The sequence below is a fragment of the Camelus ferus genome, chromosome 3, assembly GCF_009834535.1.
Source record: "Camelus ferus isolate YT-003-E chromosome 3, BCGSAC_Cfer_1.0, whole genome shotgun sequence".
Classification (NCBI taxonomy): domain Eukaryota; kingdom Metazoa; phylum Chordata; class Mammalia; order Artiodactyla; family Camelidae; genus Camelus; species Camelus ferus.
The window spans coordinates 41366646-41385133 of record NC_045698.1 but is presented as its reverse complement, the minus strand read 5'-3'; the positions used below and the strand labels follow the sequence as shown (position 1 = coordinate 41385133).

The window sequence follows — 18488 nt, the reverse complement described above, 5'->3', positions numbered from 1 at the left end:
TTTAGGAAATGAATGTCGTGGCACAGAAGGAAGGGAAGCAACTAGCAGCTCTAGTGGAAACAGACACTTACTTAAAATTACATTCTTGGAGTTCCTTTGCACAACTCAAGCGGCGGAGAACTCACTCCTCCCAAGGAGCAAGCTCCTAGTCCCAAGATCCTGGGATTCTCACCCCATAGTCTGCTGGGAAACAGGAGCGAGGTACGCGACAGAAAGAAACCTTTGGATTTCAGCGATTCCAGAACCTGGCCTGATAAAGCATCGACAGGCCTAATTTCATTAGATAACTTAACCCTCCTCCACTACCTCGAGGTACCACACCAAAACCTACTTAACCTTCTCGGTACCTGTAGGGGCGACAGGCCCCGCCCCTGATTCTAAACTAGCCAATCCAAAACGCCAGAATCGGTAGCGCGGTGTCTTCTGGGATCTGTAGGCTCCCGACGTTAGATTTTTTTTCCCCCCTCCAGTTTATGACTACAATTCCCGGCGGCCACCGGGCTCCAAGGTCGGCCCTCTTTTTGGGGGCGGACTCCAGAGCGAACCGGGGGGCGGGTCCTCGCCCATCCCCCACGTGGCCAGTAGGGGTGCGGGTGATGCCCGCTGGCGATTACCACGTGTTGCGGTGATTCCGGGCTGTCGTATTTAGACGTCTCTGACTTCCCCGGCCTGTGGGTCCGCTGCTTGCAGAGATGCCGAAGATCAAGTCAGGGGCGAGCGGCCGCCGGCTCCAGCGTCAACAACAGCGCCGGGAGCTGAAGAGTGCCGGAGGTGGGGACAGCCGGGAGGGAGCTGGGGTGAGGTCGGGTCCAGACTTCCCGCCGGACCCAGCCTGGGAGGCGGACCGCGATCTGGGCCGGGAGCGTGAGACCCGGAGGGCCCGCGCTTCCGGAGCGCTCAAGTCCCGGACTTGCCCGGGCGCCGGCCGCAGGCCCCGCGCGCCGCCTGTGGCTTCCTTTTCAGCGAAGGGGTGGACTTACACTGTGTCAGTCCCGGCTCCGAGAGTGACGTTTGGTGCCTCTCGTAGGCGTAGAAATCGTCCCCCAACTATCCTTTCTTCTCTGGGATGGTCTGATACCTGGTTTTAGTTGGGAAATTAAGGCTATTTTCATGTTCTCTTCCAGGACTCATGTTCAACACGGGGATTGGGCAGCACATTTTGAAAAATCCTCTCATTGTTAACAGCATTATCGATAAGGTGGGTGTGGAAGAGGAGAGAGAGTTGTTGGGTTATTGGTTTTATTCTTAGGAATACCTAAGCAGAGAAAGGATGGCTGACATAAAATAGATGCTGTATAAATACTTGTTGAATGAATTGAAGAATTGTGTAGGAGTCACAAGCTGTCTTCGGTATGATTTGCTTCATTCTGTGGGTCTTGGTTTCTCCAGGCTCCGGATTCTTTTGTCCTTCGGTAGACAGTTACTTCTTAGCTTGACATGTCTGCTTGTTCAATTCCAGATTATTATTCTTCTATTCCCAGCCACTTTTTATGGGCGCCATTTATCAGAGTCAGTTTTTATTTACTCTGGAGCCTCCAAATATGTCTAAACAGACATCTTAGGAAGTTTGTTTCCCAGAGAAACTTGTATGGTACAAGCCGGTGCCACATGTAAACTCTGGAGTGTTCTGTGTAGGTTATTGATGTTCTTTTATTGTTCTGGATGATTAGGGTGCTAGGACATGAGAACAGGTGGTGCACATTACTTTCATGGCTGCTAAGGAAGCATCCTGGGGCTGTAGAAAGAGCATTGCATAGTTAAGGGATCTCATCTTGACTGTGTTATTTGCAAAATGAGGGTTGGGCTAGCTTTTTAACCTTTGGGTTCATGAATTCCTTTGGGCATCTGATGAGAGATATGGACTCAGAATACTGCAGCTGTGTGCATGCAAACACCCAGTTTTATGTTCAATTTCTGGATACTCCTGCATCCCTGAAACCATACATGGATGTAGAATTAGGAAGTCCTGGTACATACAACGTACTATGATTCTCAGGCAAGATCACAATCTTTACCTTTCTAGTCTGAACTTGGTGATAACAGTTGGTAACAAGATGCTGTTACAATCATTTTGAAGGTAGAAAGCAGAATACCACTCAGAAAGAACTGCTATTCCTGCTTTCCTGACTCCTAAATTTTATGACTCTTAACTATTGTCCCAGGTTAGGAAAGATATTAGATTTTCAGATGCACCTTTGCTGAGATAATTTTGTTAAGCACATAGATCATGAGGAGATCTCCTAAAAATGAAGTCAGAGTAAGATCTTCTAACCGAGCACTTTTGAACAGAAATATTCAGACGTAAATGAAATGATGTGTTCAGATGTGCCTGTAAAGCTGAAGTGTGCTTGCTCATAGGCTGCCTTAAGACCAACTGATGTGGTGCTGGAAGTTGGCCCTGGAACTGGCAATATGACTGTGAAGTTGCTAGAAAAGGCAAAAAAGGTAAAAAGAGGTTTTAGTGTTTGGTATCAGAAAAGACTATTTGAGCAAGCTCAAGTGGTTTACAAATATAAATCTGTTTTAATTAATTGTTTTTGTTTTACAAGTAATTCTTACCCCTTTGCTAGGAACTTAATTTTAGAAAACATGAGCAAAATGGGTGACGGGGTTCAAAAGGTACAAACTTCCAGTTATGAAATAAATAAGTCCTGGGGATCTAATGGACAGCATGGTGACTATAGTTAACAATACTGTATATATTGTATATTCTTTTTTTTTATAGTATTTTTCTTTCCTTTTTTTTTTGTATTGCATATTCTTAAGAGTAGTTCTCAAAAGTTTTCATCACAAGAAAAAAATTTCTAATTGTGTGATAATGGATGTTAACTAGACTTATCTTGCAATATATACAGATATCCAATCATGTACACTTGAAACTAATGCTATGTGTTAATTATATCTCAATTTTTAAAAACGGATTAAAAGAAAAAGAAAATATGGGATATATCAGTCAGGAAAACAGAATCCGTATTAGATATTTCAATAAAGGGAACTTAATATTGGATAATATTGGTGACATGGTTGTGAGGAGACTAAGAGAACAAAATGGAAACACTGAGGTCACCCAAAAATAGAAACTACAATGAGCAGTTACCACCTGTAGGCTCAGGGAAACAAAGTAAGGAGGTTGGAGTTATTGGAAGCTAGAACTTGGGAGGAGGAGACCTGAAGGGCTGGATCACAGGTCTCTGAGATCAGGGTGTCACCTGGCCTCTGGTGGTACCTTCTTTGTCTCTTGGCTGACCCAGTCTCTAATTAAATGGAACCTTTGTTGTCTTCTCTGTTGGAAATAGGCAGCACATTTTAAAGAACTTATTTGAATAGAGTTTAATGAAGAGGCTATTTCCAAAATTGGGAATGTTAAGGGAACCAGTAAGCTTTAGTGAAACACCTAGGGACTAGCAATAGCAGGAAACAGTTACCATCCAAAGGCCTCAAGGGACAACAGGAGGGAACTTTGTTACTGGAGCCCAAAAGAGTGGGAGCCACTGAGGGGAGGGTATAGCTTAAGCGGTAGAGTACCTGCTTAGCATGCAGGAAGTCCTGGGTTCGATCCCCAGTAGCTCCTCTGAGAATAAATAAACCTAATTACTTCTCCCCTCCCCCTGCCAAAATAAAATAAGTAAATAATATAATAAATAAATAAAATATTTTTACTGTTCTCCAAACACTAAAAAAAAAAAAAAAAAAAAAAAAGAGTGGGAGCCACTGAGCAGGGGGCATTCATAGCAGAACACAGACGCTGCCAGAGCTTCTGCAAGGCAGGGGCAGGCAGTAGGAAACACGCCCTATGATGCCTTTCAATCCCAGCCAGAAGGCAGAGGGCAATGGAACTGGACTGCATCACCCTACAGGGTACAGAGAAAGCTGGAGAATGGATCCCGGAGCCCAACAGACTAGGCAGCACGTATGTCTACTCTGAAGACCTCGTCTTCCTGAAAGTCAGTAAAGCCTCAGCTTATATTGAATAAAAATGAAGATTTCAGCCTATCTGGCATCCTTTTTCATTTACTTGAGAAGTTATCTATGCTTTGAATTCTGGATCTTAGAGCTGAGAGAAGTGATATACTTATTCTGGGAGCAGTTGCTTTGTATGCTTCTAAGAACATTTACTGTGAAGACATTGTATATTCTTTTCATCATCTGTTGATTTATAAACCATGGAGCCATATGAGCACAAGAATTCTGTCTGTTATTTGGGTAGGACTCTCACACAGTCTGGTTGTCTACTTTTCTGGGTGGTATTTCTGTTGTTCCCTTAACAACATTCCCACATTTCGTAAATAGTCTCTTCATTAAACTCTCTTCAGATAAGTTCTTTAGAATGTGCTGGTAGAATACAGTTGAAGGAATATTGATGGTAGAATTGGGAAGAGAAGTTTAATGCATTTAAATCATGTAAGAGTTACTATTGAGATAACTAAAGATTTATGCTCCATACACACACCTACACATTTTTTTTTTTTAATTTAGGTGATTGCCTGTGAACTTGACCCACGGCTAGTAGCTGAACTTCACAAAAGAGTTCAGGGCACGTGAGTATACACTAAAAGAATTAAAGTGCATTTCAGTCTCATGAAACAATATATTTTTTTAATTGCTTTTTTTTCTCATCATCAGACCTCTGGCTAGCAAACTTCAAGTAATGGTGGGTGATGTGTTGAAAACAGATTTGCCATTCTTTGATGCTTGTGTGGCAAATTTGCCTTATCAGGTTTGTTTTAAAATTGCAGAGGCCATTATTCTAAATGTTTCTCTGATGTGTCTTTCCCAGAAATAACCAGTTAATTCTCTTACAGATCTCATCTCCTTTTGTCTTCAAGCTGCTGCTGCACCGACCTTTTTTCAGGTTTGTGCCAAAAAGACCAAAGTTACTGTTAAATCTTAGAAAGATTGACAATTTAGGCCATGAAGACAGATAGCCAGTGACTAAAATTAATTCAGTTGAAAAACCACTAGAGAATGTTTCATAGAAAATGCCAATTTGTGTAGAGGTCCCTTTCTCTCTCCCTCTCTCTCTCTCTCTCTTTCTTTCTTTTTCAATTGACAGTTGTTTGAGAGAGGTGTGGTGTAAGTCTTGCTTTTGAGGCCAGGTGGCCTTTCCCTGTTTTCTCATCCTCCTGCCATTAGCGCAGGTCAGACTTGTTATTACCTTGTATGTAGATTCCTACAGTGGCCTCCGAACTGGTTTCTAGTACAATCTGTACCAATGGTTTTCAAACTGCAGTTCAAAAATTCCTTAGTGGGTATAAAATAAAGTGAATCGTGACTCTCTTTTTAAAAAAATGACATGATATAGAATATATCACAGGGCATTCAGTGCATGTGGTCCAGGTGATTATAGTTTCATGAAACTTTTGTTTGAGTTACAGAAACACATGGACATACAGATATTTGTGGCCTTGGTTTCAGTGTCAGATGTCTTTCCTAGTGAGACTTACTGTCAAAAAAGTTGGAGAGTCAAATCCCAGCCTTGAAGATCTCTTCTCCTGTTCAGGAGTCTGCAAAATGCCTCCTGCTTGCTGAATAAACCGTACACATTCCTTAACCTGTTAAATCAGGACGCTGATGTCACAACCTGCCTCAGCTCTTCCAGAAGGGTGTTTGCTACCCCATGAATATAGTTCGGCTACTGAGCCAATTTTGTTTGTTTGGGTTCTGTTTTCTAGATGGGATGATAGACCAGTGCCGATCTGAAGTGCTTTCTTATCTGATCATTGGGGGCTTACATGTGTAAGGGGTTAGAGGTACAGCCATCACACAATGAAAAACAAGGCCAGCCGGATCGTTTTGTAGTGCTAAAGCTCAGGCTGAAAGTGTTCTCCCTCCTAACCAGCTGGACTGATTATCTTTACCCCAGATATTGCTTTGCTCTATTTCCCACCTGAGAAAATTAATTCAAGTTAAAATACATTTATAGTTGAAAATGACCTTTTGATTTATTCCTTTCTACTGTCTTTTCAGATGTGCTATACTTATGTTTCAAAGAGAATTTGCTCTCCGACTGGTTGCAAAACCTGGGGATAAATTATACTGCAGACTCTCAATTAATACACAGCTGTTGGCACGTGTGGACCATCTAATGAAAGTAAGTAACTGTTGTTGAAATAATATGGCTTACCTCATCCTTGAGCATCTAGCTATGCCTTTCTGTGAGGAGAGCATTTTTGATTACTCATTTAAAGTTGTTTTTGAGAGGACTCCTTGAACATTTTCTCATTAACAGGTTGGAAAGAATAACTTCAGACCACCACCCAAGGTGGAATCCAGTGTTGTAAGGATAGAACCTAAGAATCCACCACCACCTATCAATTTTCAGGTGAGGTTAAAATACTAGGTCATTCCATAAAGGAAAAAAAAAAGTCCAAGCTGCGAGATGTGTGCCTATAGTACCAGAAAAATCCTGAGTGTAAACAGGAAAATGTTAATTGTGATACATCCTTGTGGTGGAGTAGATGGAATAATTTTACACATGGTAGTTGAAGACCTCAAAAGAGCATGGAAAACGTCTGCAAAAAATAAAAAAGTTAGAATGCCATTGCACTTTGCTGAATTTAAAGCTGTGGAAAACATGTATCTATTTGAATAAGAAATGGGAAACAAGATAAAATGAAAATAGTTATGTTAGAGTAGTAGTATGGGTCACACTTTTTAATCAAAATTCTAATTTTTGTGATTTAAAAAAAGAAGAAAGCCAGATGACTTGATGTAAAACTTCACAGCAATCACGTTGGATGAAAATGTGTGTGGTGACTGGCGGCAGTGAAATGGTTTGTCAATTACTTCTTCAGCGAGGTTTAGTTAGGTGTATTGTACAGGCTATATTCTAAACCGTATCTTTTTTGAATCATGTTTTTTGAAAATGATACTTAGATTTAAATAAATGCCATGTCCTCTGTTCAGATGTGGAACAAATACGTATTTTTTCTAATTTTTAAAATTGAGGATGCACAAAAGTGGGAAAATCAAGTATACATCTTTACTTTTGCACATATGTGCCAGCCAGATAAATATTTAGAACATTTTAATCACTCCAGAAAGTTCCTTTCAGTTTTATATATTAAAACAAAATAATATGTAGCAAGTATAGGCAGAGTTTGATATTTTGTAAGAAAATATCCATCTACTGTTTCAGGAATGGGATGGCCTAGTAAGGATCACCTTTGTTAGGAAAAACAAGACGTTGTCTGCTGCATTTAAGTAAGTGTTCACCAATTTATAATGTATAAAAGTTCAGTGCTTCAGATACTATGCTAAGTGCTAGAATTTCATCCTTTTCTTGAACAGATACCCTAGAGCGTAGATGATCCATGTCCAGACACATTTTTATCTTTTTAATTTTGTACTTTGGGGAGAATTTAATGAAGTTTCTAGAGATGGGAATTAGATCATTTGGTTTTTTTGTTGTTTTGTTTTTTTACAAAACGGGCAAAGAACAAAAACTGACCACACATCTGCCTAGTTTTCCCTTGGGAAAATGAGGTGACAATGGACCCCTTCCATACTTTTGAAAAATTCCTGGCATTTTAACATGGGAAAATGTAACAGCAATTTGGGGCCCAAGGTCAAGAGAGGTGAAAGCCATAATGAAAAAAAAAATTTTTTTTTGAGATGATGTTTTGTGGAGAGTGTAGAGTTCTTTAAGAATGTAAGAGATGTTTATTGGGACTTATTTTTAAAAATTAGTCGCTTTTGATTATATCATAACTTTAAATATTCAACACTTTAGTTTCTTAATTTCATCATATGGAATATAGACTTAATCTTAAAGGAAATTATAATCTGATTTGGGCATAATGGTGATATCATTTCTTTATGCTCGTAGGTCAAGTGCAGTACAACAGCTATTGGAAAAAAACTACAGAATTCACTGTTCAGTCCATAATACTGTAAGTAGAAAATGTTCCTGTTGTTTCAATAATTTGTTTTAAAATATCCTATTTCTTATTCTGTTTCACCTATCATCACAAGATTCTTAATTTTACATGACATAGGATCCTTAAAAGATGGTATGTCACATCTAACTAGCACAACTTATTGGACTCTTAACAAGTCAGTGCTGCTGTGTATTTGCGCAACAGATCTGAGCAACCTTGAATACCCCACTCCATCCTCTTTAGCTACTGCAGCTTTTTCAGTCATAAAAAGATTCAGTTGTCATAATTTTTTAGTTTTAGGCATGTGTAACTTACTCAGCTTAAAATAATTGTGACCATTCCTTCTTGCTTGTTGCTTACTAGCTATTCCAAATGTAAGTAGAGGGGACTAATAGAAACAAACTAGTTTTCATTTCTTGACTCAGGTCTTACATGGTTTAATATACCACACTGCTACTTCTATTTTTCTTCTTTATGGATAAAGTCACTGAACATATGCCTACATAGGAAATATTTAAGCTAGATAAAGAAAAATTTTTGGATGAAAGATGTGAAGTATAAAATACTTAATATTCTTAAGTGTTGGAGAGGCCATCTCTGAGAAAAACTAACTAGCTGGTAAAATAAAATTTGTGCCAAGAAAATGTGTTATTTTTAAAGGAGTTAACAGTTGCTCTAAAATTTAGTTTACAGCTTTATTTTATGTGTTATGAAGTACTTTGTGAAGCCCATAACCATGAGAACTTTCAAAATTTTTAAGAAAAAGGGTGATGCACATGGTTAACTCATTCAGGGTCTTATGAGTATTTGTATGTGCTAAAGATCAACCACTGAACTCATCAGAGATCCAAGTCTTATCTGCACAAATAGGCTTTCCAAAACTACCATGAACAAACAAGGTGACTGTTTTGACTTACTGAACTTAAAAAAAAAGAGTCAATGTGACTTCATTAAAGATATGTTGTTCATTTATTCTGAATCTTATATTGATAGATAATACCAGAAGATTTCAGCATAGCAGATAAAATACAGCAAATCCTAACCAGCACAGGTTTTAGTGACAAACGGGCCCGTTCCATGGACATAGATGACTTCATCAGGTAATTACATTTTTCTTTTCCTACATGTTTACATTTCTTTACTGTGATATCTTCAAATTAAGAGATTTAAAGGCTTTTAAGCGGCATAAGGTGCTACCTGGGAGTTATTGCATAGCACTTCCACGGCATGGAATAGTATTTGGTGTAGAAGATGGAGGCTGGTTAGCTGCAGCAGAATGAACATTTTCTTTAAGAACAGTAGTAAAGAACAGTCCGAGCCTGGAGATAACCTCTGTGGCAATTTGTGCTGCGTTGTGTGTGGTCCTCCCCTCCAGCCCCCTCCCCTAACTCCCATTCATAGTCAGTCTTAATAGTTTGTCTCTAAGTAGCCTGTAAGGTAGAAGAGTCATAATACATATAACTGGGTCTCATTCTTTTCTTCTTTATTGAGAATAGCTATTATCAAATAGATCTTAAGTATGAAATAGTATCGGTTATCTGGTTATCATTTCTAACTGGTTTAGTAATACAGTAACTTGTTTTGTGGTGGATTGAGGCAAGTTCTACATACCTGAACTGAAAGAAGGGTGTCATAATTATCTGGGCAATAAAGACCAAAATTTGTTTTCCTTGAATTAAGCAAGTAAATCTTATGAAAGCAGAATAAGTGTCAATTATTATTCAGGTAATTTTAGGTTAATTATTAACCTGTATTGTTTTTAATCACTGACACTTTGACTTCCTAACTAATAGACCATAAAATTTTGCCTGTTTAGCCAATTCATTTTTAAAGAGGCTGAAGGAAAAAAAGAGAGCAGAATGTTCTAAGTCATTGGTTTGACTTTTCTATGTTAGAAACACAACAGTATGTAATTAAGACAATAGCTGTTTAATCGGCAGGCTAGCAGTACTATTGAGTCTTTAATTAGATGTTAATCCTAGAAGTTGAATAAGTACCCATCTTTTTTAATTTCTTAAGTACCCATCTTCCTTTTTCTGACATCTTAACTCATCTTCATGGTCCCTATGGGTCATCCTGAAAATAATCTCAGGTCTAAATAGAAATGTTTCATCTTATTTTCCTTCATTCTCGTTAACTTTCTTCAAGGTTACTAAACATGCAATTTGCTAACTAGGATCTGATAAGTAGCTAGGTGCCCAGAGAGAAGCAATGTATAAGTATTTAATTTGAACCTCAATAACATTGAGCTCAGAGAGGAAGCATGGACATGTAGCCATTCCTCTCTTCTAATTCCAAATAGCTTCATGTTAATTTACCATGTTGAAATGGAACAAGTTTCGGTGTGTTCTTAGGCCAGAGAGTGTAGGTCTAAGATCATTTTATAGTTAAATTCATCATGCCTTCAGATGTACAGTCTATGACAGAAGAGGCACCAAAATGATGTAGTTTTAATTAATATATCTCTCATAAATTTAATTGAATAAAGTTTCTTTAGTGACTACTGTTATGAGTGAGTGGGCTTGACAGGTTTGCAGATGTGTTTGTGTTTTAGAGTATAGGACTATGTATGCACTATTACATGCTACAAATTAACATTTCAATACCATCCCATTTTGGTTTCTTTTTTCAGATTGCTACATGGATTCAATACAGAAGGTATCCATTTTTCTTAGGTATCTGGAAAAGAATTTTCAAACTCAAGAAAAGAATTACATTCTTAATAATTTGAGAAGATGAATTATGTATGCTTGGACACTTTGTGCTTGACTATTTTTGATTTAGTATTACTAATGCTGTCACCATTTATTACTTTGAATTTTTAAGGTAGTAAGTCTAAGTATCCAAGGTTTTTTTGGTTTTGATTTAATATATAGCAGAGAGCAGGGTCCAATTTATACCTGATAATCTTCAAGTTCAAGAGCCGCAGACACGCACAACTTTACACTTAAAAGTTATCATTTCTAAGTTTATTATATAGAGATGTTATATTTTCTGTTATATATCTGGGAGTACCTTTTTATGCTTTTAACTCTTTAGGCCTTTGTCCTTCAAGTCATAAAAACAGTTAAAATATAAGCATATTTAGTCACATATTCCGCATGCCATTTCTTGTTATTTATGTGTACAGTACAGCAATTGTTTCTTAAAATGTTATTTTGCTTCTCTCAGTCTTTCTGTTTATCCTGTACAGTTATTATCATTGCCTACCCCTTTAGCTATCCTGTATCGTAACGGGCTACATCAGGGTCTGGGTAAGCCTGAGTGTGCTACTGCCACCGTGTGGTTCAGGCATATTACTTCTGGCCATGATTCCTTACCTGTGAAATGAGGATGCTCAACTAGAATGATATGAACTATAAGATTATACAGTTTTCTCTTGGGGAGACAGTGAGAGTTAACAGAATTTCAAAGGGTATTGTAAGTCATAGCTGGCTTGGAAGTTAAAATCTCTGCCCTTCAATTTCAAAACAAACAAAAAATCCCAACCAGCCATTCTGCCATAAATGCAGGTTCCCAGTATTCATATGACTTCTAGAATATTAAAATTTTCAGTACTTTTTCACATACCTGATGAAAAAGCTTAGTTTTAAGCTATTTTTAAAATGTTAGGTTGAGAATTTCAATAATGTCATAAACAAGTCTTAATTAGCTACAATGTTTAAGTCATTATCAATATACTATTATTAATATCCCTTAACAAAGAATTATAGTAGCTGATTATTTATATAAGGAAATTAATAAAAATATTTTCAGTGACAGTTGGCTTTCTTTACACCTAACTTAATAGAAGGAGCGTTTCCAAATTATTTTAACAAGGTACACTGAGTGAACCTAGAAGGGAAGATAAGTTGTTTGCCTAAACAGATTTGTTTTTGAAATCTGGCTGCAAAGTGGTATCTTAGATAACTAAAATAATGTATATTTTAGTTACTTATTAACAGGGATATCAGCTTTCAAGTCTGATAAAGTAAATAATGTTTAACGCAGATCCAAAAAATTTAAGTTATTCTTTAAATAATAGCTGGATCAAGCCACTTTTGTTACATAAATACTACATAAACTGAAGAGTAGGATTTTTTAATCTCACAAAACTTACTTTGCAAAGTTCACTTGTACCATCTCTATCCTTAAAGGAAATACTTGTTTAAGATTTAAGTCAGCTTTCCCTCTTATTTCCCCATCCCCCTCTAAATACTCAGTTTTAAGTCCTTTTTGTAGCCTTCAGATTTCCCTACCTGTAAAACTGAAGTCCTCGATTATACTACCAAGATCTTTTCTGATACCAATTTTTAATATACTTCGATTACTTATCAGAATGAAGCCATTATAGTATCAGACAGCATGTTTGAATATGAGGAGAACTTCCAGAGATAGTACCCTTCTAATTTAAATAATAAATTAAGACTAATCTGTTGGACTTTAAAATGAGCAAATTCACATATCTTTATTGCCCTTTGAAGGTCAGTTAGGCTCAGAAACTCCTTTTAAAACAGCCTCTGCAAAGTCAATAGTAACAGTTCCCCATTTTTCCTCTTCTCTTTGAAATAAACACAAATAGAACATATCTTACAGCTGCAAGAAAACCTGAGTCCCTTCCAAAACAAAGGTGATTGGTATTGAAGTAAATTCTGTCTAAAACTCATTCCATAGATTTCATTTATTAATAAGCACGTTGTGAAAACCTACATTTGTTCTAGATTTCAAGTTTACAGAGGAGTTTTTCACCACGGTGTTAGGATTTCCCACAACTACCCTCGGAGTTCATAAATGAACAGTGAAGTAGGGAATTTGGCTCATGTGACTCTCTATTCACAGCTTCCCTGTAGCCCATATGAGTGAGCTGGAGTTCCCTAGTCAATCAAAACAAGATATCCTTGGGAGACTTTTTTTTGTTAATGTACTCCTATACACTATCCTGGGAACTGAGGGAAAAATCCTAGAGAGAGAGATAAATCTAACAAAATATTTACATGAAAAGTGGCCAGTTTTCTTCCTTGGAATAGCAATCTGTAAAAATAAGTGCCACCGTTTAAAAAGTAACATGCCCTAGACCAACTTGTTGGTGAGAATTTGGTGATTCTCACCAAATAATGGTGAAACATCACACATTAGGTAACAGGTGGAACTTGGGTTAGATCTGCCTTTTAAGGCAAAGCCAACTCTTTTTTTTTTTGTTTTTTAAGCTTTAATTTGTTTTCAAGGGAGTTATGTACTGTCTATACTTGGCTTAAACTAACAGCTCTATTATGGACTACTTTCAATGTATATGTAAATGTTCATGCATCAGAAGCCAATTTCCTTTAACAGTACATTTAAAGGGTACATTTTGGGGTGCTAATGGACACTTCAACTTAAGTAATGGTACTGGTAAAGATCAAATTGCACTATTAGTCTTGTTAATACCACACTGGAACACACACTGCATATATATGTATTATCCTAAGATAAAACTCTTCTCAGAATTTCATTACTTTTTATTATACACCAACTAGTTTATATTTTAGTTCTTTACAAAGAAAATGCTAAGAAAATTATAACCACGTTACATGGTTTTAAAATCATAATTCCAGATTTCTTTACATATAAGATGGAATGATCCAGCAGCTATGTCCACTGTCACAGACTTTAGTTCCATTCAATGATATGGCACATCCTGCAAAATTAACTAGTCACACACAAAAAAAGTCTCAATTACAGTAAAAATGTACACACAGTAAAGGTAATTTACAATGACAAAAGGAATGTAATTTATCTTGGCTGTGCTTCAGAAATTTAGGGTCAATAGCCTTAGTCAAGGCACAAAGCAGGAAGAGGTGAGCACAGCTGTCGCCAGGAGTGGGCAAGGTATGTACAACCACTGATGAGGTATGCATGCACGCAAAGGACTTAAAACTGCTCAGTCTTGCTACGAAAATTCAACTGAGTTAAAAGGAAATGCTGCGGCTTCCCCCTACTACTCACCTCTGGATCAAGTCCACAATCTTACTTCATCATATAGAAAATAAAATTGGCAAGGATCTCCAAAAGTAAATCACTATTAGGGGAAATGAAACAAAATGCTTCACTACTCCCAAATCTTGGTTGTGCCTCCTGGTCTAGAAGCATCTCGCAGACAAAGGAGTGTTTCACAAAACTGAAATGTCATTCAGGTGAAGGGACAAGACATTTTCCACAGACACTTAAAATTTCAAACTTTCAAATGGCCCTGACAGCTGAACCATTATTGTATGTTACAGTAGTGAGGGTCCTGGGATCCTTTAACAGCAAATGCCGATTTAAAGAGCACGGGGTCTCTTCGGGTTGATTTGCTTGCTGGCCTGTTCTTCCTCTTGTAGAGCTGCACGAAAAGATTTCACTTTATCTTGGAAAAAGAAAAGAACAAGGGAATAAGTACTGCATTACACAACTGTATAGGTCCTATCAAGTCAACTCTCTTATTTCTTAACATTAACAGAATTTTTCCTTTGTTCTTTGTTGCCCAGAAACTCACAATACAATGTTCAACTACAGCAATAGATTAGTTACAGATTCCTGGAAATACTTGTTTTTTTCTGTATCTTCAACATATTTCTGTTGTATTTGGCACATTTTACAGTGTTCAGCTTTATCTGAATTCCTTTTTGCAGTGTAAACACGCTTTATTTGTGTGTAAAATATGTACAGCCATGTCTGAAAGGAACACTATGAATCTACTAAACTAAAATAGACATTTCTTCTCTCAATATTAGGAAATGTCTATTCCCAGCTCCTATTTTACCTTAAAAGATTATTTGAATTTTTACGAAGAAATGTTATTTTTTCTCCCTACCAGGGATTACAAAAGGGTATGACAGTAAAGGGGGATTATAGAACATACATTTCTTGGTCTTAAAATTGTGTCTTACCACCTATCATGTACAAATTCAGTCACATAAGAGTAAGAAATAGGTAAGTAAAAACCGGCAAAGGCAAATAACAGACAGCTGTGATGAGAAATCTTTTCTATAACAGGGGTTCTCAACAGTGATTTTTGCCCCCACCCCGTCTCTAGGGACATGTGATAATGTCTACAGACATGTTTGACTGTCAGTCACAACTGGGGTGGTGCTACTGTCATTTAGTCAGTAGAAATCAAGGATATTGGTAAGTATGGTACAAAACACAGGAGACAACACCCCCAAATAGTTACCTAACTTAAAATGTGTTAACAATGCAAAGGTTATGGCTTTCAGAAGAAAAGAAAGCTATAAAGTTGGAATCTTAATTTCTTTCCCCACTTTCTAAGTACAAAGATGTTTAAAAAGTTGACTTTTCTGAAATTTAGAAAGGAACTGAAAGACTCCTGGATCTGATACCTACTAATATAAAATAATTGCTCTCAAACTTCTTACATTAATACCAAAACCATCTCTGGAAGGTTCAAAAAAAAAAATACTTCCTAAGAAAGGATTGAATAATACGGTATGTAGAATCCTGTGAAAATTAAGGAAAGGAAGTGAACTAAGATGAAAGCTACATATTACAGAGAAAAAAATATTAGAAAGCATTGTTATCTGTCTTCTGAATAAAACACATAGAAAAAGCTGCTTGTGCATTATGGCAGATTAGAAAAATGATCAAAACACTAAATCAAGGCTTGAACATGAAGAACATTTAAAAAAAAGCACAAATTTTAGAAACCCTACATCTGCACAAACAATTCTAAATTGGCACAACGTCACTGCTGACTCTAGGATATGATTTTAAATAACCAAGTTTAGAAAGAATCTAGTTAAAAAAGTAAGCAGCCTGTTTGGTGCTAAAAACTAGCAATTTCAATCTGGTTTCATGTTGCATTGCATGTACACACACATAAAGAAGCCTACTTGCATATAAATGAAGACAGCCAATTTGCCAATGCCTAAGAAATCACCACACATAATAAATGTTTATCTGAAGCTGCACATAGATAAGCTAATTTAAAAGCTGAGAAAAAAGACATGGCATATGGGTAAACTACATGCTCCGTATCATAAGCAAAGTAGAATCCTGAAGCCTTCCCCTTGATTTTTTTTAAAACAAAGTGTTCAAAGGAAAAACATGACACAAGGTGCACAGAAAGGAGGCTGTAAAAAGATGACCCTGAATAGATCTAATCCAAGGAAATAATTCTGAAAAGCATTGGCCTACCAAACAAACTGAATGTGTATATAAAATTTACAAACTTGTAAAAATATATTTCCCTTCTTTAATTGTAAGGTGTCTTTATTGTCCCCAAAGACAAAAAGACAAAAAAAAAAAAAAAAAGATAAGCGAGCACCTGAAATGTTATTGTGTTTCATTTTTAGAAAAACGCAGAATGGCTATTATGTCTTTATACCTCTAGAAAGATGTTAAATGGTGCCCATAAATTTCACTTCAGATGTCTTCTCATAATGAAATCCTCCCACTAGATATGTACAAACATTAGGCAGATTTCAAACGCCAAAATGAAAAAAGAGTTACCCCGCAGCTCAGTTAAAATGTCTATTTTTTGCTCAAGAATAGCTTCAAGTTGCGTAGCATATGAATCTACATCATAGTCTACTTCTTCAGTCATCTCCAGGAGAGCCTTTTCATCTTCTAACCATCGAATAGATTCCTAAAATGACAAAAATTCTAATAAGCCTCTTTATAACATAGGAACCAATTTACAAATTTTATGTTAAACATAATCAATCATACTGAAGATAGTATTTTCTAAAATATTAATAACCATAAAACATTTTTATTCACAGAGTAAAATTAAGAAATATTTCCTTAAATTTGAACACCAATATGACAGGCCAAACAAGATGACTTCATTTTCCTATTTTTACTCTACCTGGAGTGGGCATTTGGAGGAGGAAATGAATCAAACATGCACACACACAATATATGTGTATCAATGAACAGAGTAAGTCTCAAAACCTCAACAGCTATCCAAAACAGGGAAAGAATGGGTATAATAATAAAGCTACTGTGCCAAGTGATGAGGCCTTTGGTAGCCTAGAGCTTGTAAATCATCCGGAATTAACATACCTATTTGGGGCCTCACAGTGGTTAGGCCAGGAGACAGTCCTAATTACTGACTATAAGAGACCAATGGATAGTCAATTTTAGAAGAGTCAAATGAACCACTAAATAGTAGCTACTTACTACTATTCATAAATGCTTCAAGGAGAGTCTTCATTCTTAACAGATTTTAGATATGTGGAATTTATGAGCTTCATTTTCTAGCAATGTCATGAATCATATGGCTAATTAACAAGGTCACATTATTCTGAATTGAAGAGTTTTTGGACGTAAAAATGGACACTTTCTAGCTTTTTAGGGCACATAACAATTTCACTGTTCTAAACATCAGCGCAATTTAATGGCTAATTATTAGACTGTATCACCAGGCAGAACTGGTTGACCGAGGTATAGGTACCTATTAGAAAACTATGTATGTGTGGATTAACACTGCCCTCCTTAGTACTCTTCCTTCTCCTTTGGCTGTATACTTTATTTTTTTAAAACAAAACCCTATTGTGAGAAACAGCAGATCACAGTTTGGAGGAATAATGAATGGAACTGTGAAAAGAGTACGGGATTGAAAGTCAGAACACCCAGTTCTGCCAACAAAAAACTTTTAGACTTCATGATAAAATGGCAGAACAGGAAATGACGATCTTTATAGGACACCTTGTTCCAAAAGGGCAGAGACAACAACTTTCTTAAATTTTAAGTGTCCTTTTTAAAAAAATTTACTGAGTTATAGTAAGTTTACAATGTTGCATCGATTTCTGCTGTAGAGCACAATTTTTCAGTCATACATGAACATACATATATTCATTTTCACATTCTTTTTCACCATGAGCTACCACAATATCTTGTATTTGTTTCCCTGTGCTATACAGTATGAACTTGTTTATCTATTCTATATATATCTGTCAGTATCTACAAATTTCCAACTCCCAGTCTGTCCCTTCCCACCCCCTTCAAGTGTCCTTTCTTGATTTAATCTAAGTACTCAGGCCTCTAAAGAGATTTTCATAATAAGGGTTTCACTAAAACTGTAACAGTTTTAATAAACACATATCCTATTCTGAAATTATAAGAGTCCTCTTATATTTCTGAGCCTTTCATCCAGGTGCTTGAATTGCCTAGAACTGAGGAATGTTAGTGTTTGTTTACAGATAAAGATTTCTTCAACATCAGAGAAGGAATACAACTCAACAGGGGGAGTAAACCGTTGTTCACTTTTTTCTCAGAGGGTATTCATAGTTCTGTAGGAAGTGGGCAGGGGTGAGGACAAGCTGACCACACAGTCTACACAAAGATGTCGAAATGTTATCCTTGCTTCCTCATAGGTATCACCCGCTAGAATATTTTTTGTTTAAAAAAACACTAAGGGGAGGATCTTACAGTAAAAGTGCTTTTAAGAGGTTGAACATACAGTGGGATGGATACCTAAGGAGTTACTGCTACAGGCAGGGATTTAACACCCCTCATCTGCCACTGACAGCTCAGATGATGCACAATCTTCCTTTTCTGCAAAGACAGACCAACTCTTCTTCAACAGCTCTGATACCCTTTAGAAGACTTTTTTCTACTGCTGTGAAACAAACTGGCCTAACATGAAGA

At 36.9% G+C, this 18488-nt stretch overlaps 2 protein-coding genes across 4 annotated transcripts in view; one reads left to right on the top strand and one right to left on the bottom strand.

The window, feature by feature from the left end:
- The first annotated feature begins 535 nt into the window (after positions 1–535).
- DIMT1 (DIMT1 rRNA methyltransferase and ribosome maturation factor) lies at positions 536–11045 on the top strand. Its single transcript, XM_006188202.3, has 12 exons — positions 536–771; positions 1125–1198; positions 2359–2445; positions 4477–4538; positions 4624–4717; positions 4803–4852; positions 5968–6091; positions 6230–6322; positions 7139–7203; positions 7829–7892; positions 8874–8980; positions 10513–11045. Exons 1-12 carry the CDS (start codon positions 693–695, stop codon positions 10553–10555), a joined length of 942 nt encoding a protein of 313 aa, XP_006188264.2. The 5' UTR covers positions 536–692; the 3' UTR covers positions 10556–11045.
- Positions 11046–12525: 1480 nt separating this feature from the next.
- The window catches only part of KIF2A (kinesin family member 2A), a 64735-nt gene continuing 58772 nt past the window's right edge, over positions 12526–18488 (bottom strand). For 2 of the 3 annotated variants that reach the window (XM_032472919.1, XM_032472907.1), the window contains 2 exons: positions 16347–16482; positions 12526–14244 (listed from right to left, as the gene is read on the bottom strand). In XM_032472919.1, coding sequence (XP_032328810.1) covers positions 14159–14244; positions 16347–16482 — 222 coding nt within the window. In that variant the 3' untranslated portion in view covers positions 12526–14158. The remainder of the gene's footprint in view (positions 14245–16346; positions 16483–18488) is intronic. The other variant, XM_032472914.1, reaches the window with a different exon arrangement.